The sequence below is a fragment of the Streptopelia decaocto genome, assembly GCF_964273445.1.
Source record: "Streptopelia decaocto genome assembly, chromosome: 21".
In the NCBI taxonomy this organism is placed as follows: domain Eukaryota; kingdom Metazoa; phylum Chordata; class Aves; order Columbiformes; family Columbidae; genus Streptopelia; species Streptopelia decaocto.
In genome coordinates, this window is record NC_138676.1 from 5,720,920 (window position 1) to 5,748,560 (window position 27,641).

The 27,641-nt window shown below is 52.5% G+C and overlaps 2 protein-coding genes across 2 annotated transcripts in view; one reads left to right on the plus strand and one right to left on the minus strand.

The window, feature by feature from the left end:
- The window catches only part of PKNOX2 (PBX/knotted 1 homeobox 2), a gene marked incomplete at its 5' end in the record, with an annotated part of 40,346 nt that extends 34,374 nt beyond the window's left edge, over positions 1–5,972 (plus strand). Inside the window, 4 exons of the mRNA XM_082070415.1 lie at positions 793–912; positions 2,733–2,809; positions 3,188–3,366; positions 4,455–5,972. Of these exons, the coding sequence (XP_081926541.1) occupies positions 793–912; positions 2,733–2,809; positions 3,188–3,366; positions 4,455–4,702 (624 nt within the window). The 3' untranslated portion in view covers positions 4,703–5,972. The remainder of the gene's footprint in view (positions 1–792; positions 913–2,732; positions 2,810–3,187; positions 3,367–4,454) is intronic.
- Positions 5,973–6,758: 786 nt separating this feature from the next.
- FEZ1 (fasciculation and elongation protein zeta 1) lies at positions 6,759–27,498 on the minus strand. The gene is made up of 9 exons (XM_082070323.1): positions 27,187–27,498; positions 22,936–23,032; positions 20,785–20,883; positions 18,037–18,235; positions 12,950–13,215; positions 10,259–10,339; positions 9,900–9,975; positions 9,342–9,407; positions 6,759–6,867 (listed from the first exon to the last, which is right to left on the minus strand). The coding sequence occupies exons 1-9, from the start codon at positions 27,459–27,461 to the stop codon at positions 6,851–6,853; spliced, it is 1,176 nt and encodes a 391-aa protein (XP_081926449.1). The 5' UTR covers positions 27,462–27,498; the 3' UTR covers positions 6,759–6,850.
- Positions 27,499–27,641: the final 143 nt, after the last annotated feature.

The following is a 27,641-nucleotide window of genomic DNA, read 5'->3' on the forward strand; positions in this document are numbered from 1 at the left end:
CTAAAAATTGATTTATTGGGACAACTCGCTCTCCCTGTTGGCTGCGTTGTAACCTGGGGTTGCATCTGTGCAGGAACAACCCCAGGTTGCAGTATAAGTTGGGGAAATAAAGAGCTGGGGAAATCAAATCATAATAAAATATCCCTTTTAAACTTAAACGCCGTTCAGTTCCCGCGACCTCATTAAAACTTCTCCTCCATCTTTATTTTTGATATTTTTTTTGGGGGGGAAAAGCAAATTTTCACTCGACGGGCACGTTGCTCCTTATGGTGGGAGAGGGGGAGGAATCCAGGTTGATGGGTGGTGGGGGTTTAACCTCTACTATGTGAAATCATCCTTGATCTATTTCTTTTTTAATAAATAATACTTTAACCCCCTCGTTGCACATCGAAAATGGTTGTGACACCAGCACCACGGTCCCCAACTGTGCCGGTGGCACCGCGGGGAGAAAACGCTCATTGCAAAGCATTGGCTAAACAATAAGATAATTAATAGAGATCCTGGGCGAAACTGGGGATTTAATGCAAGTTTTTTGGGGAAAAGAGGGGATTCTAATGCAAGCGTTTTGGGGGAAAAAAGGGATTTTAATGGAAGTTTTTTTGGGGAAGAAAAATAGGATTTTGATGCTCCCTACGAGCTCCTGTTTGTTGCACTTGCTCCTCTCTCATTTTTAGGTTAGTTTTGCTCATTTTTGGGGGTGGTTTTGCTCATTTTTGGGGGTGGTTTTGCTCATTTTTGGGGGTGGTTTTGCTCATTTTGGGGGGAATTTCAGCCAATTCTCTCCCCCATCAGGTGAACCTGGATCTCACCTCCCTCCTCGATGGCGAGGACAAGAAGTCCAAGAACAAGCGGGGGGTCCTGCCCAAACACGCCACCAACATCATGCGCTCCTGGCTCTTCCAGCACCTCATGGTGAGCAACACACCCTGCAAGCCGTAAAAAAACCCCAAAAATTAACAAATCAAGGTGGTGGTTTGTCTGGATTTCTGTTTAGAGTCACAGCTTTGATTTACTTTAGGAGTATTTTGGGTTGCAAGCGTTTTCGCTGCAGGTGGCAAAAATACTCCCTTGGTGCATGATGAAGTGAATAGAAACAGAGCGGGACTCCCCAAAATTATCATGGATGGGTGATGGGTATTTTTTTCACAGTTTACAACTCAAAAAATACCCTTTTTCAGCCAACCAGAGTGGGAAAAGCTCCACAGCTTTGTGTCGATTGGTAGTCAAAACGCAGAATTGCAAAATTCACCATGTTTTTGGGGAGCTCGGTGGACGCGACCGGTTTATTTTCATGCAAGGAAAAAGCGGAGCTGGAAGGAGGACAGAAAGCTTAAAAAAAAGGTGTTTTTCTTCCGCATAATTTGGCCGATAAATCACTCAGAAGCCGGTTGCTTGAGCAGCCAGGAAGGTTGGAGACCCCCAAGATGGACCGTAACATCTCCAAGGAGTAGCTTGGGGTTAAACATGACCCAGGACATGGAACAGCAGCTGGTTGGGAACTTTCCAGCCTTTTTTTAATGGAAAATGGTGAATTTTTGGCATTGAGGGTAAGAGCATTGCCATCGCAAGCTGTGTCCTATATCACCCGTACTTTTGGAGGGCTGGATACAGATTTGCCAACAGAAAGATGATGTAGGAAAGCAGAAACTTGAGGAAAGGCTGAGGGAGCTGGGGCTCTGGAGCTGGACAAGAGGAGACTGAGGGGGGACTCATTGCTGGGGATCAAGATGGAAAGGGGCAGTGTCAGGAGGATGGAGCCAGGCTCTTCTGGTGACAACCAGGGACAGGACAAGGGGCAATGGGTACAAACGGGAACACAGGAGGTTCCACTGAAAGAGGAGAAGAAACTTGTTGGGGTGAGGGTGGCAGAGCCTGGCCCAGGCTGCCCAGGGGGGTTGTGGAGTCTCCTTCTGTGCAGACATTCCAACCCGCCTGGACACCTTCCTGTGTAACCTCATCTGGGTGTTCCTGCTCCATGGGGGATTGACCTGGATGAGCTTTCCAGGGCCCTTCAACCCCTCACACTCTGGGATTCTGTGATTTTGTGACCCTTGGGCGATTCCTCCATCGGGCATCAGAGATGCTGTGGTCTGAAACCTCGGAGCGTCGGTGCTCCTCATTTTATTGAGTTTGGAGTTTTGTAGCATCAGCAATGGAGAGATTTTTACCAAAAAAGAGACATTTTTAACCACTTTGGCATCCCTGGTGGGATGGAAGTCTCCGGTGGACCATGACTTTGGGTGGTTCTCTCAAAGAAATCTCATCATTTTGGGGGGAAACAGCTGGAAAACAAGTTGCGACTCAACACCAGTATTGGCTCATAGCTCTGAAAAACGACATATGGGGCTGGTTGGATAATAATTGAATTTTTGGGTTGGAAAGGAGGATTTTAGCACGGTCGGGTGAAGTGTTGAGTGTTGGTGGTCTCCCAGCACAGATGTTTTGGGGTGTTTGATTGATGCATCTGACAAAGGAGCGTTTTGGGTGATGACGGGGTTTGAAGCCCAAATGCAACCTTGAAAAACAACCACTGCTAGAAAATTGCTACTATTAAAAAAACCCCAAACTATATTCCTTCAAGGAAGAGCCGTAAGGACATTGAGGAACCTGTGATGCTCTCGGATGCCACCTTTGTGTCTTGCAAATTCAGGACACCACCAAATTCTTCACTCAGCGCTACTGTTTTGCACACAGGGATGTCATTTTGCTGCCCCATCTCTCTTCTTTTCCAGCACCCCTACCCCACGGAGGACGAGAAGAGGCAAATCGCCGCCCAGACCAACCTGACCCTCTTGCAAGTCAACAACTGGTGAGCGTGTCGGTGGCCCGGTCGTCTTGTTGACTTTAGAGATTTTCTTTTTCATGCTATTTAAAGCTTTTTTTGGGGTCACTTGGGTGGTTAGGGACGATTTTTGGGAGATGGGCCGGTGTGTTTTTAATTGTCGGTGTTCGTTTGTGGAGTCTCAGTGCCCTCTCCTGGCGAAGCCAAGATGTAGCCACCTCCAGCTCTGCTGGGAAAATTATTGGTAACATGCCACAGACTAATAAAATTGGGTAAAACACAAGCTTTTTTGGACTGCGCAATCACTTTCAAAAGGGTTTTGTATTACAACTCATTGAATTGCTTTAATTTCTGTTGTTTTAACCCAAAATTGGTGTTAACAACTCTTTCATTTTCCCCGGCAAGGTTCATCAATGCCCGGCGGCGCATCCTGCAGCCGATGCTCGACGCCAGCAACCCCGACCCAGCGCCCAAAGCCAAGAAAATCAAATCTCAGCACCGGCCCACCCAGCGGTTCTGGCCCAACTCCATCGCGGCCGGGGTCCTGCAGCAGCAGGGTGGCAATTCGGGGACAAATCCTGATGGTAAGGACAAACCCGGGTGGCCTCTGCCCTTCCTGGGTGGGGTGGCCACACGTTAAATTACGGCCTGATGTTGGTGATTAAGGATTTCTAGAGTCTTTGTCTTCCTCTGGGGAAAAAAAACGTGTTGAAGAGGTGGCTCATGAAAGAAGGTCCTTCCATTTGGCCAAGGGCACCAGTGATGAGGCATCTCCTCAAGGATCATCTGCTCTGGGGCATCACTTGGGGTGTCTCCTGAGGTGCTGGGGAGGAGATGAAGGAGGAGATGGGGAGAGGAGACAAAAAAAGATGAGAAGAAGGGAGAAGATGGGGAGAAAGAAGATGAAGAGAGAACAGATGGTGAAAATGAAGAATAGAGAAGATGAAGATTGAGATGAGATGAGATGAGATGAGATATGAGATACGAGATTGAGATGATGAGATGAGATGAGATGAGATGAGATGAGATGAGATGAGATGAGATGAGATGAGATGAGATGAGATGAGATGAGATGAGATGAGATGGTGGGATAGATGAGATGATGAGATGATGAGGAGATGATGAGAAGACATGAGACGGGATGAGAAGATGAAGAGAAAATGGACAGAGAACAGATGATGAAGAGAAGAAGATGGAGATGACAGATGAGACAAGATTAGAAGATGGACAGAGAACAGATGATGACGAAAATGAAGATGGAGATGAGAAGACAGTTGAGACAAGGTGGGAAGAGAGAAGATGAAGAGAAGATGGACAGAGAACAGATGATGACAACGAAGAGGAGCAGAGAAGATGAAGAGAAGGTGAAGGAAGCCGAGATGAGCATGAACTAGACAAGGTGAGAGAGGATGAAGATAAAGTGGAAATGAAGAGAAGATGAAGATGTGCCCAACCAGTGAGGGTTTCTTGTTATTTGATGAAGACACATGAGCTAAAAAAACGAAGGATTGGGCCTTGGGGAATGTCTGGGGCAGGTGGGACACATACTCTGGCTAAAACCAAGATTTTTCCTTATTTTTTTTTCTTGCTTTCTGCACTTTTTTGGTCCTTTTTATATTATCTGAGGAGTCCTTCTTTCTGTAATTTCTCTATTTTTGTTTTCAAATTTCAGGCTCGCTCAGCATGGACAACCTGCAACCCCTCTCATCAGCCACGGCCACCATGGCCATGCAGCAGGCCATGCTGGCCGCCCACGACGACTCGCTCGACGGCACCGAGGAGGAGGAGGAGGAGGAGGAGGAAGACGAGGACGAGATGGAGGAGGAGGAGGAAGAGGAAGAAGAGCTGGAGGAAGAGCCCGGCGGCCCCGCAGCGCCCGGCACCGACCTCAGCTTGGACCACAGTGACTCGCTGGAATAGCTCGTCCTGCGCCCTCCCCACACCTGCGACAGCACCGCAAACCCCGATTCCCCCAAAAATGCCAAAAATTACCAAAAATGGCGAGAACAAAAGAAGAATTGGTGAGAAAAGAGCAAATTGGAGGCACTGGCGGATGCCGAGGGAGCGCGGCGTCGGCGCAGGGAAGCGAAAGACGCTTGTTTACAAGGCACATATTGTGGCCACGTTAATTTTTTTTGGTGTTTTTTTTGTTTTTCAGGCTCTATTTTTATTTTTCCCTTTCCCCCGTCATTTTTGGGTAAGAAAACGTTTTTAGGGGAAACTGTTCCCCCCACGCGACGCTGTCGGGTGAATTGTCACCGGGCGCCACCGCGTCCGTCGCTTGGATTTCTTGGTGCAAAAAGAACCAACAAACCACCCCAGGATTGATGCTTTTTGGGTCTTTTCCCTCCAAAAAACACAATTCACGGGAATAAATAACACGCGGCGAAAAAGAATCACTGGTGAACGCAAATTCTGCTTCAGGTTGGGTCTGAGGATTTCACTGATTGCCCAAAACTCCCCGTTTTGGGCCCGTTTGCTGACTCCAGATGCAACTTTTGGGAAAAGGGAGGAAATGCCCCCAAGTCCTTTAATTTATGTGCTAAACCCCCATGAAATCTGGAAGAAAAACCCACCTAAAGGGCTGAGATGACGCCAGGTCGGGATGAGACATTTTGGCACCGAATCGGGATAAAAATGAATTTAAAAACACAGATTTTCACCCGAAATGAAATGTTGACGTCCCAGATAGGAGGAAATTCACTATTGCTGCTGGAAAGGTGGTTTTTCCCCGATATTATGTGGGGAAATTGTGGAGTTTTACTCCAAATGAGCCACAGGGGATGATCAGGAAAAACAACCTGATGTACTGTAGGTTGTTTTAATTTGGAAAAGGGTGGATTTTGCCTAAAAATGTGCAGGGGGCAACACAAAAGAAAACGTGGGGTAATAATAATAATAATAATAATAAAGGAATTTTCTTCTGCAGGTTCGTCCCATAAATGCAGGTTTCTGTAAGAAGAATTTTGCGGCTTTTTGCCCGTTTTGTCCTTATTTTTTTGGCTCTTGAGGAGAGAAATGAATAAAATCAAAGCAACTTGGGGGTGGAAACAATCGACGAGAGACGCAATGGGCAGAAAAGCCTATTTTTCGATACTGATCTGGCGTGAATGTATCTGTAATTTCATAAAGGATTCGTTGTGATTTAGTATTAATTCCTGGCGGTTTATTATAAAGTGCTACGAGATGAGGGTTTGCAGATGTATTTTCTTGGTAGAAAACCCCCAAAATGGGTGGATTAGCCTCAAAATGGGGGAATAATCCCCCAAGGTGGGTGAATAACCCCCTGAAATGGGTAAAAATCTCCCCCATATAGATGAATCAGCCCCCAAAAATAGGGGAATTGACCCAGAATCCACGACTGACAAACCTACAAAAATAAGTGATTCCCCCCCCCAAAATGACCTGATTTTGACCCAAAATGAGTTATATTCGCCAAAAACAAGTGGTTCTCCCCCAAAATGAATTTTGTCCTCCATGAATTTGATTCTCCATAAAATGCGTGATTCCCCCCCAAAATTAAGTGATATTCTCCAAAAATCCGTGATTCTCCCCAAAATTTGTGATGCTCCCCAAAATCCACCCCCCCCCACCCCCCCCGCCCACTTCCTAATGAGCTGCTGCTAATTAATGGCTTGATTGGGGGGGGGGGGGAAGGTGACTTTTGCACCATTTTTAGCAGAAAATGGGGCCACAGAAAAGCTGAAAACGGGAAAAATCCCCTCAAAACTGCAATTTACAGCCACGCTTTCCGCGCCAATCGCACCGGCGGCTCATTAAGCTGGAAATTTGCATATTTGATAAGATGAATGTTCACGAGCGCGGCAGCAAAGTCCTCGTCTGTATTGCGGTATTTTCCACCCCAAAAAGTGCGTTTTTTTGGACCGAATGGTTGCCAAACCGCATGGCGAGCCGGGGGGGGACGATGGAGGCGCTGGAGGCCGGTTGGTTAATTAATGAAACGAATTATTTATTTCCCAGCTGTGCAAAGGGGGGAAGTGCGGGGTGGGGGGGTTGCGGGTGACCCATTTTCCTGGGGTTTTGCCCCATTTTCCGGGGGCGGCGGCATCAGGTCGGGCAGAGAACTGCAAGAGAAGGGCCGGGTGAGCACCAGGGGCACGAGGGCGCACGGGGATGCACGAGGATGCACACGAGCGCACAGGGATGCACGATGATGTACAAATGCGCACGGACGTGCATAAGGATGAGGACGCACAACGACGCACGAATGCGCACGGGGATGCACGAACATGCACAGGGATGCATGAGTGTGCACAATGATGCGCGAGCGTGCACAGGGATGCACGAGGAGTTGGCACGAACGGGCATAGGGATGTATGAGGCTGCACGAGCGTGCACGGGGATGCACGAGGTTGCATAATGGTACACAAGTATGCACGGGGATATGCGAGTATACACGATGATGCACAGATGTGCACAGGCATGCATGACGATGCACAAGCACACATGAGGATGCACAATGATGCACGAGTGTACACGGGGATGCACAGCTGTGCAAGAGCATACATGAGGATGCACGATGATGCACGAGTGTGCATGGGGCTGCATGGTGGCGCACAAGCATGCATGAGTGTGTATGAACATGTATAGGGATGCAAGATGACGCACAATGATGTGCAAGTGTGCACAGGGATGCGTGGGGATGCGTGGAGATGCAGGAGTGTAAATGAACGTCTATAGGGATGCAGGAGGATGCACAACGATGCAGGAGCGTGCACAGGGATACACGAGCATGTGTATGTCATGAGGGTGCACAAGGATCTATGAGGATGCAGAAATGTGCATAGGGATGCACGAGGATGCACAAGTGTGCAGAGGGATGCATGAGCGTGCATGGGGATGCATGAGCACACACAATGATGCACGAGGGTGCACAACGAGGCTTGCACCAGAGTGCACAAGCATGCACTGGGCTACACAAGCGTGCACAATGATGCACAAGTCTGCACAGGGGTTGATGAAGAACCGTGTGCATGTGGGTGTGCAAGGATGCACGAGCGCACACCAGTGCTGCACGAGGCTGCCCGGGGGCTGCAAATGGGATGGAGAGAGGATGCAAGAGGAAAGTGAAAGGGATGCACGAGGAACGTGTGAGGGGTGCACAATGGTGCATGCTGGATGTAGAAGGGATGCACGAGGGATGCACGAGGGATGCACGAGGGATGCACAGGGGATGCACAAGGGATGGATGAGGGATACACGAGAGATGCACGAGGGATGCACAGGGGATGCACAGGGGATGCTTTAGGGATGCACGAGGGATGCACAGGGGATGCACAGGGGATGCATGAAGGATGGATGAGGGATGCACAAGGGATGCACAGGGGATGCACAAGGGATGCACAGGGGATGCACAGGGGATGCACAGGGGATGCATGAAGGATGTACGAGGGATGCACAAGGGATGCACAGGGGATGCACAAGGGATGCACAGGGGATGCACGAGGGATGCACAGGGGATGCACAGGGGATGCATGAAGGATGTACGAGGGATGCACAAGGGATGCACAGGGGATGCACGAGGGTGCACGAGGGTGCACGAGGGATGCACAGGGGATGCACAAGGGATGGATGAGGGATACACGAGAGATGCACGAGGGATGCACAGGGGATGCACAGGGGATGCTTTAGGGATGCACGAGGGATGCACAGGGGATGCACAGGGGATGCATGAAGGATGTACGAGGGATGCACAAGGGATGCACGAGGGATGCACAGGGGATGCACAGGGGATGCACAGAGGATGCACGAGGGTGCATGAGGGATGCACGAGGGATGCACGCGGGATTCACAAGGGACGCACAGGGGATGCACAGGGGATACACAGGGGATGCACAGGGGATACACAGGGGATGCACGAGGGATGCATGAGGGTGCACGAGGGATGCACAGGGGATGCTTTAGGGATGCACGAGGGATGCACAGGAGGTGCACAGGGGATGCACAAGGGATGCACGAGGGATGCACAGGGGATGCACAGGGGATGCATGAAGGATGTACGAGGGATGCACAAGGGATGCACAGGGGATGCACAAGGGATGCACAAGGGATACAAAAGGGATGCACAGGGGATGCACGAGGGATGCACAGGGGATGCACGAGGGATGCACGAGGGTGCACGAGGGATGCATGAGGGATGCACGAGGGATGCACGAAGGATGCACAGGGGATGCACGAGGGATGCACGAGGGATGCACGAGGGATGCACAGGGGATGCACAGGGGATGCACAGAGGATGCACGAGGGTGCATGAGGGTGCATGAGGGATGCACAGGGGATGCACGAGGGATGCACGAGGGATTCACGAGGGATGCACAAGGGATGCACAGGGGATACAAAAGGGATGCACAGGGGATACACAAGGGATGCACAGGGGATGCACAGGGGATGCATGAAGGATGCACAGCGGATGCATGAGGGATGCACGAAGGATGCACAGGGGATGCACAGTGGATGCACAGGGGATGCACGAGGGATGCACAGAGGATGCATGAGGGATGCACAAGGAATGCACGAGGGATGCAGGGGGAGCAGGTACCTTTGAGGATATAGTCCGTGAGCAGCGTGGGCACCTTCTCGTTCCCCTCCTTCATGGCGAACAGGACTGGGAGGCAAAAGGGACATGTGAGGTGACCCCGCGGCCCAAAAATGTCCCTTGTCCCCTTCAAAACAGCCCCACAGGCACCAAAGATCCCCAAAAACCACATTTTCACCCCCAAACCGCCAACCCGCAGCAATGCAAAACGGGTGTTTTACCCCCAAATCGGCGCTGCTGAGGGGGATAAATTGGGAAGGTGCGTGCTGCAAATCAGCCGCAGTGATGGAAAACGGGTGGTCGCGCCCAAACCGTGCTCCAAAACAGGGCTTTCCCCCCCAAAATGGGCTTTGTCGCAATGACGCGACACGGCCGATCGCCCCTCGAGTCGCCCGCGCGGCGACGACGCAAATAAACCAGAAAGAAAGGGGATTCCGTCCTGAATTCGCAATAACACACCCCAAGCAACACAAAAGGGGTGTTTGCGTCCCAAATCCCCCACATCGGGTGACGCAAACCAGCTGATTTTGCCCCAAAACGGCAGCTGGAAGGAGCACTCACTGTTGGTGAGCATCTGCAGGTCCTCGACGGAGGGCGGCGAGCCCTTCTTCTCGTAGGGAATCACCGTGTTCAGGTACTGAAAACGAACCAAACAATGACCCAGATGGCACAAAACTGGCACAAACCACCCCAAATTGATGCCAACGCGGAAAATCTCCGCGATTTTTGCTGCGATTGCTTGGAACCCGCAGGTATTTGGGGGGTATCGAATTAATCGCGTGCTGCAAAACCCGCCCAACCGTGAAGCCCCAGGGAGGGGTTTTGGGGTGAAACGTGATTTTTGGGGTGTAGGGGATGGAGTGAGGTTATGAAATTTAAAAATGTGGGTAATTTTGGGGGGGAAAAGGGTCAAAGGGCACCTGTTTCTCGCTGGCGGCGGGGCCGAAGGTCTGGCGCAGCCCCGAGTGCAGGATGCTGGAGATGCCCTCCATGCTGAAGCGCTGGAGACACCCGTGTCACCCTGTCACCTCCCGCAGACACGGACATCACCCGTGGCACCGCCACGGGCACTCGTGTCCCCTCCCGGCCCCTGGACTCACACCCAAAGCCACGTCCCCCCAGCCTCCTGTGCCCATGGCCCCTTGTCCCATCCCCTCTTGTTCCCTCATCCCCCTGTCCCATGTCCCCCTGTCCCCCCATCCCTCCATCCCTCATCCTCCCGCCCTGTGTCCCTGTCCCACATCCTGTCGCCGCACCCTTGTCCCCATGTTCCCCCATTCTCCTGCCCCAGACCCTCATGTCCCTTTGTCCTGCTCCATATCACCCGTCTTGTCCTCGCGTCCTTGGCCCATGTCCCCTCATCCTTTATCCCCCTGTCCCCCCATCCCAGGTCCCCCATCCATCATTCCCCTGCTCCAGGTCCCCATGTCCCTTTGTTCTGCCCCATGTCCTCTCATGCCATTTTGTCCCCGCATCCCCCTGCCCCATGTCCCTCCATTCCTCATCCCCCCGCCTCACATCCCTCTGCCCTGTCCCACATCCCCTGTCCCTGTATCCCATTGTCCCATGTCCCCCCTGCCCGCCATGTCCCTGTCCCCACATCCCCCCATCCCACATTCCCATCTTGTGTCCCTCTGTGCCATCTTATCCCCACATCCCACTGTCCCATGGCCCCTCATCTCCTTACCCTGTCCCCCAAGTCCCTGTGTTCCCCACCTCAAGTTCCCGTCCCACATCTCACTACCCTGTCTCCACATTGCCCTCTTCCCATTGTCCTGTGGCCCCACATCCCCTGGCCCCACATCCCTGCCCCATGTCCCCTGCCCATATCCTCCCCATCCCTCACCCTGCCCCAGCCCCTGTCACCCACCCTGTCCCCACACCCCTGTCCCATGTCACCTCAGCCCATACTCCCCCATCCCACATCACCCTGCCCTGTCCCCTGTCCCCACATCACGTCATTCCATGTCCCCCCATCCCTCATTCCCCTGCCCCATGCCCCATGTCTCTTTATCCTGTGCCATGTCCACATGTCCCGTGACCCCTTCTGCCATTTCGCCCCCGCATCCCCCTGGCCCATGTCCCCAAATCCCTCATTCCCATGTCCCCTCAAGCCCCCAGCTCCTTCCAACCCAAGTCCCCCGTCCCTGTCCCTGCATCCCACGTTCCCCCTGCCCCAGGTCCCCCTGTCCCGTGTCCCTTTGTCCTCTCCCATGCCCCCCATCCCACATCCCTCTGCCCTGTCCCCACATCATGTCATTCCATGTCTCCCATCCCTCACTCCCCTACCCCAGGTCCCTATGTCTATTTATCCTGTCCTATGTGCCCCTGCCCCATGTCCCCCTCTGCCATTTTGCCCCTCATCCCCCTGCCCCATGTCCCCAAATCCCTCATCCCCCTGTCCCTGCATCCTCCTGCCCCATCACCCATCCTGTCCCTTCATCCCTGTCCCATGTTCCCCCACCCAACCTCCCCCTGCCCTGTCCCCTGTCCCCACATCACATCATCCCACGGCCCACATCCCTCATTCCCCTGCCTCATGTCCCCATATCTCTTTATCTTGTTCCCCGTCCCCATATCCCCCCATCCCTCACCCTCCTGCCCTGTGTCCCTGTCCCATGTCCTTCTGCCCCATCCCACATCCCCCTGCCCTGTCCCCACATCCCATTGTTCCATGACCCCCTATCCCTCATTCCCCTGCCCCAGGTCCCCATGTCCCATGTCTCTTTATCCTGTCCCATGTCCCTCCGGCCCACATCCCCTTCTGCCATTTTGTCCCCATATCCCCCTGCCCCATGTCCCCAAATCCCTCATTCCCCCATCCCTCATCCTCCTGCCCCGTGTCCCTGATGTCCTTCTGCCCCATCACCCATCTGGTCCCCACATCCCCATGTCCCCAAATCCCTCATCCCGCTGTCCCCACATCCCCCTGTCCCACGTCACCCCACCCCTCACCCCCTTACCCCATGTCCCCCCAAGCCCCCATCTCCCCCCATCCCAAGTCCCCTCCATCCTTGTCCCCATGCTGTCCCCATCATCCCACGTCTCCCCATCTCTCATTTCCCACCTCAGCTCCCCAAGTCCCATGTCCCTTTGTCCTGTCCCATGTAATGCCATCCCATCCCACACCCTCCTGTCTCGTGTCCCTCTGTATCATTCTGTCCCCATATCCCCCCGCCCCATGGCCCCAAATCCCCCATCCCCCTGCCCCGTGTCCCCCGTCCCCACATCCCCCTGTCCCTCATCCTCCTGCCCCGTCACCCATCCTGTCCCATGTCCCCCCATCCCACATCCCCCTGCCCTGTCCCCACATCCCATCGTTCCATGACCCCCTGTCTCATTCCCATGCCCCAGGTCCCCATGTCCCATGTCCCTTTGTCCTGTCCCATGTAATGCCATCCCACACCCTTCTCTCTCATGTCCCTCTGTGTCATTTTGTCCCCATATCCCCCCGCCCCATGTCCCCAAATCCCCCATCCCCCTGCCCCATGTCCCCCATCCCCACATCCCCCTGTCCCTCATCCTCCTGCCCCGTCACCCATCCTGTCCCATGTCCCCCCACCCCACATCCCTCTGCCCTGTCCCCCCATCACGTCACTCCGTGTCCCCACCTTGCGGGGCATGTTGTTGGCGGGGCGCCCGCCCTGCCCGCCGAGCCCTCGGTCGCGGCGCCGGCGCCGGGCGGCCTCCCTCTGCTCGCGCTGCTCGCCCTGCACGGCCAGCAGCGCCCCGATGAACGCCGTCTTCACCTCCTTCTCGAACGCCAGCTCGTCCCGCCGCGCCAGCTGCGCCACCAGCTCCGCCGACAGCGCCCGGCTCGCCGCCTCCGCGCGCCCCAGCGCCGCCGCCAGCTCCCGCGGGGACAGACGCGCCAGCCCTGCAGCGGGCACCCCGGCACAGCCCCGCGCGGGGCCGGTGGGGAGACGCATGGGGTGAAACGTGCCGTGTGCGGTGCAAAAAGCGCAACGCGCGGCGCAAAGTTTGCAGCGCACGGTGCAAAAAGTACAGTGCGTGGTGCAAAACATGCACAGTGGAAAGCGGGCGATGCACAGAGTGCGAACTGCAATGCACAGAGTGCAAAATGCAACGTGCGGTGCAAAATTTGCAGCGCACGGTGCAAAAAGTGCAACGCGCAGTGCAAATAGTGTGGGTGCACGGCGCAAAACATGCAACGCACAGCGCAAAACGTGCAATGCGCGGTGTAGAGGGCGTGATGCGCAGAGCGCAAACTGCAACACACGGTGCAAAAAGTGCAGTGCACGGTGCAAAACATGCAATGCACAGTGCAAAATGCGCAGTGCACGGCGTAAAGCGGGCGTTGCGCAGGGCATAAACTGCAATGCACGGTGCAAAGTTTGCAGTGCACGGTGCAAAAAGTACAGTGCATGGTGCAATATATGCAATGCACGGTGCAAAATGTGCAATGCACAGTGTAAAGCGTGCGATGCACAGTGTAAAGCGTGCGATGCACAGAGTGCAAACTACAATGCACAGAGTGCAAACTGCAACGTACGGTGCAAAATTTGCAGTGCACGGTGCAAAAAGTACAGTGCATGGTGCAAAACGTGTAATGCACGGTGCAAAACATGCGATGCGCAATGCAAAACGTGCAATGCACAGTGGAAAGTGTGCGATGCACAGAGCGCAAACTGCAATGCAGAGTACAAACTGCAACACACGGTGCAAAATTTGCAGTGCATGGTGCAAAACATGCAATGCACAGTGCAAAACGCGCAATGCACGGTGTAAAGCGTGCGATGCACAGAGCGCAAACTGCAAAGCACGGTGCAAAATCTGCGGTGCATGGTGCAGAAAGTACAGTGCATGGTGCACAAAGTGCAATGCACAGTGCAAAAGATGCGATGCGCAGTGCAAAACGTGCAATGCACAGTGTAGAGCATGCGATGCACAGAGCGCAAACTGCAGCGCACAGAGTACAAACTGCAACACACGGTGCAAAAAGTGCAGTGCACGGTGCAAAACATGCAATGCACAGTGCAAAATGCGCAATGCACGGTGTAAAGCGTGCGATGCACAGAGCGCAAACTGCAACGCACGGTGCAAAATTCGCAGTGCACGCTGCAAAATGTACAGTGCATGGCGCGAAAAGTGCAACGCACGGTGTAAAACGTGTAATGCACAGTGTAAAGTGTGCAATGCACAGAGCACAAACTGCAATGCACGGTGCAAGAGCTGCAATGCACAGAGGAAAAACTGCAATGCATGGTGCAAAAACTGCAATGCACAGAACAAAAACTACAATGCACGGTGCAAAAAGTGCAATGCACGGAGTGCAAACATGCAACGCATGGAGCAAAAGCTGCAGTGCACAGTGCAAAAAACTGCAATGCACGGTGCAAAAGCTGCAATGCACAGTGCACAAACTGCAATGCACAGAGCAAACACTGCAATGCATGGTGCAAAAACTGCAATGCACGGTGCAAAAGCTGCTATGCACAGTGCACAAACTGCAATGCACAGAGCAAACACTGCAATGCATGGTGCAAAAACTGCAATGCACGGTGCAAAAGCTGCAATGCACAGTGCACAAACTGCAATGCACAGAGCACAAACTGCAACGCACGGTGCAAAAACTGCAATGCACGGTGCAAAACCTGCCATGCACAGTGCACAAACTGCAACGCGCAGAGCAAAAACTGCAATGCATGGTGCAAAAAATGCAATGCACAGTGCAATAAATGACATGCCTGGTGCAATAAGGGCAACAAACAGCACAAGAAGTGCAATGCACAGTGCAATAGATGAAATGATTAAATGCCTTGTGCAAAATTGCGATGGGCGGTGCATTAAACGAAAAGCCCGGTGCAAAATGTGCAAGGCGCAGCACAATGAGTGCAACGCATGGGGCAAAGCATGCAATGCACAGCGCAATAACTTAAATTCCTGGTGCAATAAGTACAATGCTCGGTGCAGTAAGTGAAATGCCCAGTGAAAAACAAGCAATGCACAAAGCAGTAAGTGAAATGCCTGGTGCAAAGAGCGAAATGCAAAGTGCCCAGGGCAATAAATGACATGCCTGGTGCAATAAGGGCAAAGAATGGTGCAAAAAGTGCAATGCATATTGCAAAAAGTGCAATGCATATTGCAATGAACAAAATGCCCGGTGTGACAAATGAAATGTCTGGTGCAACAAGTGAAATGCAAAGTGCTTTAAGTGCAATGCCTGGTGCCAAACATGCAATGCGCAGGGCAATAAATGACATGCCTGCTGCAATAAGGGCAATAAACAGGGCAAGAAATGAAATGAGCACTGCAAAATTGCAGTGCATGCTGCAATAAATGCAATGCCCGGTGTAATAAGTGAAACACCCAGTACAAAAAGTGCAACACGCAGCACAATGAGTGTAAAGCACGGGGCAAATTATGCAACGCACGGTGCAAAAAGTGCAATGCACAGCACAATGAATGCAATTCCTGGTGCAACAAGCTAAATGCCCAGTGCAATAAGTGCAATGCTCGGTGGAGTAAGTGGAATGCTCAGTGAAAAACAAGCAATGCACAAAGCAATAAGTGAAGTGCCTGGCGCAATAAATGAAATGCTCACTGCAAAAATACAATGCACAGAGCAATACATGAAATGCATGGGGCAAAAAGTGCAATCCTTGGTGCAATATGTGAAATGTGCATGGCAAGAGTTGCAATAAGTGTGATGTCCAGTGCCAAAAGTGCAAATGAAATTCTTGGTGCAATAAGTGAAAAGCCCAGTGCAAAAAGTGCAACGCGCAGTGCAGAAGCAAAACGCTCGTTGCGATATGCGCAACGCGCGGTGCAAGGAATGGAACGTTTGGCGCAAAGAGTGCAACGCACAATGCGACAAATGAAACGTCCAGTGTCAAAAGTGCAATGCACAGTGCAATGCGTGAAATGCCTGGTGCAAAAAGTGCAATGCAACGGGGAATATGTGCAACGTGCAGCGCAAGAAAAGAAATGCCTGGCACGACCAGTGTCGTGCATGGAGCAATTAATCAAAAGCCTGGTGCAATCACTGATGCGTAATTAGGAAAATGCATCTTGAAATTTGCAAAATGCTTTGTGCGCTTAGTGCGGTGCGGGCTGCAATTATTAGGTGCATGGGGCTGCCCGCTGCAACCGGTGAGGCGCCTGTGCAATGCACGCAATGCACACTGCAACCAGGGCGATGCCTGGTGCAATTAACACGATGCCCAAGGCAATTAGCGTAATGCACGCTGGAGTTTGCAAACGGTGATAACGAGCCACATGGCACCATTATTAAGGTGCTGGGGGCGATTAGCTGGACGCCTCATGCAATTAGTGACATGCAGAATGCAAATAATTGCATGCACAGTAAATCAGGGAAATGCAGGCTGAGGGGTGCAAAATTGCAATATGTCATTAGCGAGATGCACACTGTAATTATTAAGGGAAGCAATTAGTGTGCTGCTCGGTGCAACTGGTGCAACGCCCCGTGTGTTAAATGCAATTAGTGACGTCTGGTGCAGTCAGTGTCATTCCTGGTGCAATTAGTGAAGTGCTTGATATGATTAATAACATGCTTGGTGCAATTAGTGATGTGCACAATGCAATTACTGGCATGTCCAGGGGAATTAGTGATACGCCTGTGCAATTAGTGGAATTCCCGGGGCAATTAATGAAATGCACGGTGCAATTAGTGAAACGCAGACTGGAACTGCTAAAATGCATCACCTGATTAATGAGCTGCACGGTGCATTTATTGGGCCACCGATAAACAAACACATCGCGCGATTCCTGACGGGCCCGGCGTGATAAACAACGCACCCAGAGCAATTACCGAATTGCCCGGTGCAATTAGCGACACACACGGTGCAACAAATGAAACGCACTGTGCAATTAGGGGAATGCACAGAGCAATTAGCAAAACGCTTGGGGAAGTTAGCGACGTGCACCTTGGCGTTAGCGACAAGCCTTGTGCATTTAGTGGCACACGCTGGGCAGGTAGAGGCGCCCTGCACGATGCACGGTGCGGTTAAATGCGCGCTGCACGGGGCGCTTAGCAAACTGAGGCAATGCAGAATGCAATTAGTCACTAAACACCACCAGATTTTCCATGTATTTAGCAAAATGCATGGTGCAAACAGGCAAACGCATGGTGCAATCAGGCCAACGCTTGGTGTGCGGTGCATTTAGCGGCACGCGGTGCATTCAGGCCAGTGAAACACGCAGCAAGACGCCCCGTGCAGTTGGGAACGTGCACCGTGCGCAGCTCGGCGCGCTCAGCCGCACACACGGTGCCGTCGGGAAAGCGCGTTTCCCGAAATGCAGGTTGCGAACAGCACAATGCAAAGAACATGAGGCATTTGTGCAAAATGCTGGGCAAGCGTAGCACAAAGCTCAGTGTGCACGGAGAAAGGACGGTGCCCGACACCACCCACGCAAGGCACGGGACATTGCTGCGGCGCGTTTTGCAAAACGCCAAGTGCTTTGAGGAAAAGCGCAACGTGCTCAGCAAAAGCCGTTTAGTGCACAAAGCATTTTGCAAAATGTGCAGTGAGCGAGGCTAAACCCTGGGTGCATTTAAAGCAACGCTACAAGCAAGATCCTCGGCGGGTTAATTTTTGGCCAAGAGCCCCCTCCTGGCCAAAGAGCGTGTAAGCACTGCAGCCTGCAGAGACTCAATTGTCCACTTTGGTTGGAATTGCCCCCAACAAGTGCCTGGCGGGGGTTTTGCTGGCCGTACCTTCGTGGGAGCAGTTGTTGTTGAAGGCAGGGGGGAAAGCGCGCAGCTCCCGCAGGAGGACGGGCTCCGTGCCCTCGCCACCGCCTTCAGCGTCGGCCTCAGTCTCCTCCTCTTCCTCCTCCTCCTCATCCTCATCACCCTCAGGGTCGGCCTCAGGGTCGGGCGAACTCTGCATCAGCTCCTCCAGCTCCTCGATGACCTGCCGGGCATCGGTGTCCTCCATCTGCACCTGCATCCTACCTGCACGGCACATCTACCCCCTGCAGCCCACAGCCACATCCTTCAGCTGCATTGGCATCCTGCATCCCGCATCCTCCACTCCATCCTGGAGCGACATCCTCCATCTGTATCAGCATCCTGGACCCTGCATCCTCCCCCTCATCCTGCATGCACATCCTCCATCTGCAACAGGATCCTGGACCCTGCATCTTCCATCTGCAACCTGCTCCCGTCATCCTCCAGCTGCATCGGCGCCCTGGAACCTGCATCCTCCATCCTGCATCCTCCATCTGCAACCTGCTCCCGTCATCCTCCAGCTGCATTGGCGCCCTGGAACCTGCATCCTCCATCCTCCATCCTGCATCCCTTCATCCTCCAGCTGCATCGGCGCCCTGGAACCTGCATCCTCCATCCTGCATCCTCCATCTGCAACCTGCTCCCTTCATCCTCCAGCTGCATTGGCGCCCTAGAACCTGCAGCCTCCATCCTGCATCCTCCATCTGCAACCTGCTCATTTCATCCTCCAGCTGCATCGGTGCCCTGGAACCTGCATCTTCCATCTGCAACCTGCTCCCGTCATCCTCCAGCTGCATCGGTGCCCTGGAACCTGCATCCTCCATCTGCAACCTGCTCCCGTCATCCTCCAGCTGCATCGGCGCCCTGGAACCTGCAGCCTCCATCCTGCATCCTCCATCTGCAACCTGCTCCCGTCATCCTCCAGCTGCATCGGCGCCCTGGAACCTGCATCCTCAATCCTCCCCTTCATCCTGCATCCTCCATCTGTATCAGCATCCTGGATCCTGCATCATCCCCTGTACCCTGCACCTGCATCTTCCATCTGTCATGGCATCCTGCATCCTGGAACCTGCAACCCCCCTCCTCCATCTGCATCCTGCTCCCTCCATCCTGCATCCCCCATCTGCATCGGCATCCTGAACCCTGCATCCTGTATCCTCCATCGGCATCCTGGACCCCGTGTCCCACATCCTCCCCTTCATCCTGCACCTGCATTTGCATCCATCTCCACCCCGTGCCGTCCATTTGCATCTGACAGCTGCATCCCCCATTCCCATCTACATCTAAATCCCACATCCTACATCCCAATTTACATCCCGCACCTGTGTCTGCATTGTGCTCCCATCACACCGCATCCTCCATCTGTATCAGCATCCTGGATCCTGCATCCCGCACCTTCCATCTGCATCTGTATCCCGTTCCCTTCATCCTGCACCTGCATCTGTATCGGCATCCAGATCCTGGACCATGCATCCTGCATCCACCGTCTGCAACCTGCTCCCATCATCCTGCCTCCTCCGTCTTTATTGGCATCCCGTACCCCACATCCCGCATCCTCTCCGTCATCCTGGTCCCTTCATCCTGCACCTGCATTTGCATCCATCTCTACCTGCACCATCATTTGCATCCAGCAGCTGCATCTCCCATTCCCATCTGCATCTAAATCCCACATCCTACATCCCAATCTGCATCCTGCTCCTGTCATCCTGCATCGCCCATCTGTATCAGCATCCTGGAACCTGCATCCTCCATCTGCAACCTGCTCCCTTCATCCTGCACCCACATCCTCCATCTGCATCTCGGACCTGACATCCTGCATCCTCCCCTTCATCCTGCAGCTTCATTTGCATCCTCCTCTACCTGCGCTGTCCATTTGCATCCAGCAGCTGCATCCCCCATTCCCATCTGCACCCAAATCCCGCACCCCCCATGGGCACTTGGACCCCAGACCTGCATCTGCATCCTAATCTGCATCCCGCACCCGTGTCTGCATCCTGCTCCCTCCGCTCTGCATCCTGGATCCTGCGGCTGCCCCCGCATCCCCTGCCCCACATCTCCAACCTGGAACCTACAGCCCCACTAAGCGCCAAGACCTTCTGACAGGCCTCAGAACACCCCAAAATGACCCAAAATGTCCCAAAGCTCCAAAATGTCACCCTGAAATGCTCCAAACCACCACTATCCCCAAAAAAACACCCTGAAATGCCCCAAAACATCTCCAAATGCCACCTCTGTACACCCAGAAACACCATCAAATGTCTTCTTGAAACATTGCCCAAAATTCTTCAAAATGTCCCAAAATGATGTCCCGGAACACCCTGAAACACCTCAAAATACTGTCCCAAACCCCCACCCCAAAAAGCTCTCCAATGCTCCAAAAAACTGCCCTGATCCCACAAAATGCCCCTGGGGAAGACCCCAAACTGCCCAGAAACACCCCAAAAAGCTGCCCCGATCCCCACATCTGCCTCCCACGTTCTCATCCTCACCCTGTGCCGCTCACATGCACCCGCACCCCAATCCCACCCACACCCCAACCCCACACCCTGCACCACATCCCCACCTGTACCCTATGTCCTGCATCCCACATCCCAAAACGACAGGATTTGGGGATTTGGCCTTATTTTTGTGCCTTCAGCAGGTGGCCACAGGGTTGGGGTGGGCTGAGTCCACGCTGGGGCTGGATTTTGGGGGACAGGTGGGTGTCCCGGTGGCCATGAGGACCAGGGGTACCTGCTCTGCTGTCAGCAGCGGCTCCTCGTTGATGCCCGAGTCTTGCTCGCTCCTCTCGGTGAGCTCCTCCTCCTCCTCCTCTTCCTCCTTCTTGCAGAGCTGCAGGAGACACGGGCTGGGTGGCCATGGTGGCACCATGGGCACGGCCACAGACATGGCCCTGGCACAAGAGACAGGAAGAGCCACCAGGGAACCACAGCTCAGGGGGACACGCTGCATGGGGGGACACGGGACGGGGACGTGGATGGGGAGGTTGGACAGGGAGATATTGGATGGGGAGATAGTGGATGAGGGTTTTAGGTGGTGATGTTGGATGGGGATGTTGGGTGAAGACACGGGATGGGATCATTGGATGGAAAGATGTTGGACAGGGACACTGGGTAGAGATGGATGGAGATGGTGGGCAGGGGGAATGCTGGATGGGGCTTTGGATGGGGACTTTGCACAGGGATGCTGGAGACATTGGAGATGAAGATGATGGGCAGGGAAGTGTTGGATGGGGAAGTGTTGCAAGGAGAGAGAGAAGCTGGATGGAGAGATGATGGAGATTTGTTGGATGGAGACAATGGACTGCAAAGCTGGGCAGGGAGAAGTACGGGAATGTTGGATGGAGAGATGTTCGAATTAATAAATGAGATGGTAACATTGGATGGGGAGGTGCTGGAGATGCTGGATGAAGATGATGGGGATGTTGGATGGGAAGACAGTGCTGAATTGGGAAGAGGTCAGATGGAGACACCAGATGGGGGCATTGGGTGGAGATGTTGGATGAGGACATTGGATGGGAACAACGGATGGACAGGGACACTGGGCAGAGATGGATGGAGATGGTGGACAGGGAAATGACAGACAAGGAAGCATTGGATGGGGAAATGTTGCAAGGAGGCAGAGAGGTTGGATGGGGAGATGATGGAGAGTTGTTGGATGGAGACACTGGACTGGGAAGTTGGGCAGGTTGAAGTACAGGTGTCTTGCATGGAGATGTTGGATGGAGATGCTTGACTTAATAAATGAGATGGTGACATTGGATAGGGAGGTGTTGGAGATGCTGGATGGAGACGGTGAGAATGTTGGATGGGCAGATAGAGGATGAGGGCTTTAGGTGGAGATGTTGGATGAAGACATTGGATAGGAACACTGGATGGAAAGATGTTGGAGAGGGACACTGGGTAGAGATGGATGGAGATGGTGGACGGGGAAATTTTGGACGGGACTTTGGATGGGGACTTTGCACAGGGATGCTGGATGGTGATGCTGGAGAAGCTGGAGAGGGAGATGATGGACAGGGAAGTGTTGGATAGGGAAATGTTGCAAGGAGACAGATAGAGATGTTGGATGGGGAGATGATGGAGAGTTGTTGGATGGAGACACTGGACTGTGAAGATGGACATGGAGAAGTTGGATGTTGGATGGAGATGTTGGATGGAGAGATGCTGGAATTAATGAATTAGATGGTGATGTTGGATGGGGGGAGGTGTTGGAGATGCTGGATGGAGATGGTGGGCATGTTGAATTGGGAGACAATGGATGGTGACACTGAACGGGGAAGAGGTCAGATGGAGTCATTGGGTGGGACATCAGACGGGGAGATGTTTGAGGGGAACGCTGGATGGGGAGATGTTGGATGGAGATGCTGGACAGGGAGGCATCTTCTTTTTTACCACCTTTTGCAGGCTATTTCACCTTTTTAGCAGAAAATAACCCAAGATATTTACCTTTTCCTCCCCATTTAAGCAACAGGTTGTGTAACATCCAAATGGGTCAAATCCAGTGGATTTTGGGGCATCTTTGCAGCCCTCCCACAACCCCAAACGCCACTATTCACAGCATGAACTCACTATAATGAAGAAAATACTGGTTTCTACCTCAAAAAATATACCATCTCACCCCTGGCTTGGGGGCAAACTGTCAAAGACCAGATTGCCAAAATCAAACACTTCATCTTGCCCATTTCAGTGTGATTTCACCTTAAAACATTGACACCCGCTGTGTTGGTGCTGCGGCCCCCCAAAAATACCATTTTTGGGGGAGTTTGCAGTGCTCTCTGATTGTCGCCAAGCCTTGGGGTTGATTGACAGCTGTCAAGCATCACCGCGGGATCATGCGGGGAATAGGGGGGATGTGGGAGCCAAGGGGGGGTCACGGTTGTACCTGGGGGTCGGTGTTGTCGGGGGTCTCGGCCTCGGGGAGCAGCCAGGGCCGGGGGGAGCCCCGGGGGGCGAAACCATCAGTGAGAGCGTCCCAGACCCTGCGGGAGGTGGGCGGTGAGTGGTGACCCCCAAATTCTGCCCCCAACCCCAGCAACGCACCCCGAAACAGGCACATCAAAATGCCCTAAAACACCCCAAAACGCAGCCCCGGAACACCCCGGGATGCCAGAAACACCCCGTAACAACTCAAATGATAACCCCGAAGAGCCCAAATGCTGCCTTAGATCGCAACGCTTCTCAAAATATCACCATTAAATACCCCCAAATACTACGCCGCAAATATTGCCATCAAAACAGCCCCAAAAAGGTCACTGCGACGGTCCCAAAATGTCCCCGGATGCCCCAAAAATGAGCCTGAAATGCACCAAAAGTGCCACCTTAAAACATAACCATGATGCCCCGAGATGCCCAAAACAGCCTGAAATGCCCCCAAAGCCCCCAAAATACCCCCAAATGCTGCCCTAAAACACCGCGACAAAGTGCCAAGAGACTCCGAAAGGCCCCAAAACACCTCAAAATGCTGCCCTGGAATACACCAAAATGTTCTGAAACACACTAAAAGGCCCTAAACCTCCAAAACGCCAGCCTGAAATGCTCAAGAACGCCAAATAACACATTAAAAAACACCTTAAATGCCCCCAAATGTCCCCAAATGCCACCTTTGAACAGCCAGAAACACCAGAAAATGGTTTCCCAAAATACTGCCCCAAATGCCCCAAAATGCTGCCTCAGAACACCCCAAACCACCCCAAAATGCCCCTGGGGAAGCCCCCCAAATGCTGTCGTCAAACATATTCCAGAAACATCCAAAAACGCCTCAAAAAGCTGCTCTTATACCCCAAAGAAATGCCCCAAAACACCCCAAAACACTGTGGTGATGCTCGGGAACATCCCTCGGTTTGCCCAACACCCCAAAATGCCTCAAACGTCCCCAAAATGCAGCCGTGGAACGTGCTGAAATGCCCCCAAAATGCCAATTGGTAATACCCCAAATTGTCACCCCCGCAAACGTGCCGTGAAACACCCCAAAATATGGTCCTGGAACACCCCAAAACACCCAGAAAAACAGCTGGGAAAACCCACTTGGAAAGAACCCCAAAACTGCCTCAAACCACCCCAAAACTTGGCCCTGATGCTCCTAAATGCCCCCAAAACACCCCAAAACTGTCCTGACCCCCCCCACAAATCCCCCTCCTCTGTGTCACTATTAGGGGTGTTGGATTCTCCCCCACAGGGCTGGACCAATTTGGCCCAATTTCACCCCAAAAAGGTGTATGTGAGAGGAACTGAGGAAAAAGGGGGGGGAAATGTGGAGAAAAAGGACAAAAAAGTGAGAAAAAGTAAAAAAAGGTGAAAAGGAGGAAACAGGGGGAGAAATAGTAAAAAAGGGGAAAAGAGGAAAAAATGAGAAGAGGAAAAAAGGGCGGGAAACAGGGGGGAAAAGAGAGGAAAAGGGGTAGAAAAAGGTGAAAGAGGAAAAAAGGTGGAGAGGGGAAAAAGGTGAAAGAGGAAAATAGGGGAAATGGGGGAAAAAGGGGGAAAGAGGGGAAAGAGGGAAAAAGGAGGGAAAGGGTAAAAAGAGGAAGAAGTGGAAAAAAGAGGGAAAAGAGGAAAAATGGGGGGAAGAGGAAAAAGGAGGAAAAAGGGGGGAAGGGGGAAAAGGAACCAAAAGGGTAGAAAAAGAGGAAAAAGTGGAAAAAAAGGGGAAAAATTGGGGAAAAAGGAGGAAAAAGGGGGGGAAGGTGAAAGAGGAAAATAGGGGGAAATGGGGGAAAAAGCAGGGAAAGAGGAAAAAGGGGGGAAAGGGTAAAAAGAGGAAAAAGTGGAAAAAAGGGGGAAAAGAGTAAAAATGGGGGGAAAGAGGAAAAAGGAGGAAAAATGGTAGAAAGAGGAAAAAAGGGGCAAAGGGGGAAAAGTTGGAAAAACTGGGAAAAGGGGGGAAGGGGAAAAGAGGAAAAAGGCGGGAAAAGGGGGGAAGGAGGAAAAGAGGAAAAAGGCGGGAAAAGGGGGAAAACAAGAGAAAAAGGGGGTAAAGAAGGGGAAATGGGAGAAAGGAAAATAGGGATAAAGGAGGGGAAATGGAAGAAAAGTGAGAAAGGGGGAAAAGAAGGAAAAAGGGGGATAAGTTGGAAGGAAGGGAAAGGGAGAGAGGGAAACAGGGGGAAATGGGGAACAGAGGAAGGAGGAAAAAGGGGAAAAAAGGGGGAAAAGTGGGAAAATGGAAGAAAAAGGGGGAAGAAGGGGAAGAATGGGGAAAATGCTGGAAAAGTGGAGACAAAGGGAGAGAAGGAGGAGAAAGAGAAACCAGGAGGGAAGTGGCGACAGCGGGAAAAGGGGCGAAAACGGAGAAAAGGGTCAAAACCAGGGAACAAGGTCAAACAATGCAGAAATAGGCCAAAGACGGGCAAAAAAGCACAAAAAGAAATCAGAATTAAGGTAAACCCGTTTTCCCACCGGAAATGGCGATTTTAGTCCGACGTGGGGTCGCGTACATCCTGATTTCCCCTAAAACACCCCAAAACCTGCCCCTCCCCGGTCCCCCAAACCACTCATCTTGGGCTATTTCTCTCATCTCCCTCCTCACCTGATCTTAATTCCCCCCTAAATCACATATTTCACAAAAAACCCCACCCCTATACTCCTATTCTTCATAAAAATGCGGCATGTAAGGAAAAAAATACATTATTATCCCCCTAAATTAGCTCTTTTTGCCCCGCTCTTAAAGGGCCAGCACCCTGCAGGCTCAGGCAAAGCGGCAGCAGATTTCTGCGTTAATTACGGCCAGAAATGGTTAATAATTAGGGAAATAAAGCGCCTTTAAGGCCCCAGCCCATCCCCCACCCACGCACACAAGGCTCATTCAAGGAGAATGAAAAAAAAAGCGCCTTGTTTTGCCCAAACTGACCCAAAAAGACACAATGAGTGGCACGAAGCGGCTGCCGGCGACAGCGCGGCGCCCCCGGCACCGGGCCAAAAACGCCCTTTTTGCTCCCAAAAAACAACGATTTGGTCAATTCTGAGAAGCAATTTGGCCTCAGGAGGTTTGGGTGAAAAAAAGGATAAAAAAAATCCAAAGGGATTTGGGGGTTTTTAGGTTGAAAATGAGCACTTTGCGTCGTGAGAAATGAGCATTAGGAATTGCGGCCTGAGGGTGGAAATCCCGCTTAAGCACATTAAAAAATCCATTAGGAAAGTTACACTAATTGCGTAAAAATAAGGCATTTTCAAGGAAAAAAAGGATTCTAATGAAAATATAGATTTTAATGCAATTTCCAGTGTATTTTGTCAGGGGGGGAAGCAGGACGGTGAGCTCTACTCACAACTTACTCAAGGTTTACACGGCTCACCCTCTGGGGGTGCTCATCCAAAGACTGGGCCCCATTGCAATGTGGCATGGGGCACCCTGCTGTGCCTCCTCAGAGGATGCTACACAGCTGCTCCAAGGATCCTACATGGCTACTCATAGGATTCTACACAGCTAGTCCAAGGATCCTATAAAACTACTCCAAGGATGCTACACAGCTAGTCCCAAGGATACTACAAGCTACTCCAAGGATGCTACACAGCAACTCCAAAGATGCTACAGGCTACTTCAAGGATGCTACACGGTAACTCCAAAGATTCTACACAGCTACTCCAAGGATGCTACAAGCTACTTCAAGGATGCTACATGGCAAGTCCAAAGATCCTATGCAGCTACTCCAAGGTGCCATGCGATCATGCCACAAGGTGGGGGTGGATTTGCATGTAGTGGAGATCTTGTAAACATGCAAGGAGGTGTAATAGGTCCCAGAGGGGCGTTACTCATAGCATACTAAACCGCTACTTTGATGTGCTACACAGCCATGCTGCAACAGGGTAGGGAGGCCTGCAGGCCATGGGACTGGGCACATCTCATGACCATGCAAGGAGGCATGCAGGCCTACTCATAGGATACTACACAGCTACTCCTACAATACTGCACAGCTACTCCACACTGCTGCATGACTGTGCCACAACGCAGGGGGCTGAGTCGCATGTGGGGTGTACCTTGCTAGCATGCAAGGTGGCATGCAGACCCTGAGGGAGTCCTGACTCATAGGATACTACAGCATTACTCCTGACATGTTGTAAATCATGCTGCACCGGGGGGTGGATTTTGCAGGCGTGCGAGGAGGCACATGCTCCCAGGAGTAGGGGGGACCTTACTCACTCCTCATCCTGGAGCCGCTCTTCCTCCTCCTGCGCCTGGAGCCGCCCCCGCACCGGGGCCAACCCCTCGGTGGCCGCGTCGTAGTTGCGGAAGCAGACGGTGAGCTTCTCGTCGAACTCCTGCACCAGGTCTTCCATGGACTTGAAGCTCATCATCTCGGCCGAGAAGCTCTCCAGCTCGGCCAGCGCTGGGTCGGCGGCGCGGAGCGGGGTCCCCACATCGTCCACGGGCCCCTCCTCGAACTCCTCCTCCAGGCTTACAAGAGGCGCCTCCATCCTCCTCAACGCCAACACGTCGCCTTAGCTGCGGGGAGAGGGTGCCCGTGAGGCTACTCACAGGTTACACCATGGCTCCTCGTTCCCTTTGCTGCTGCCATATGGGTTGAAACCCTATTGCCAGAGCTCACACATCAACAGTATCTCCATAGTATCCTAGCAGTATCCGAACAGCAACTT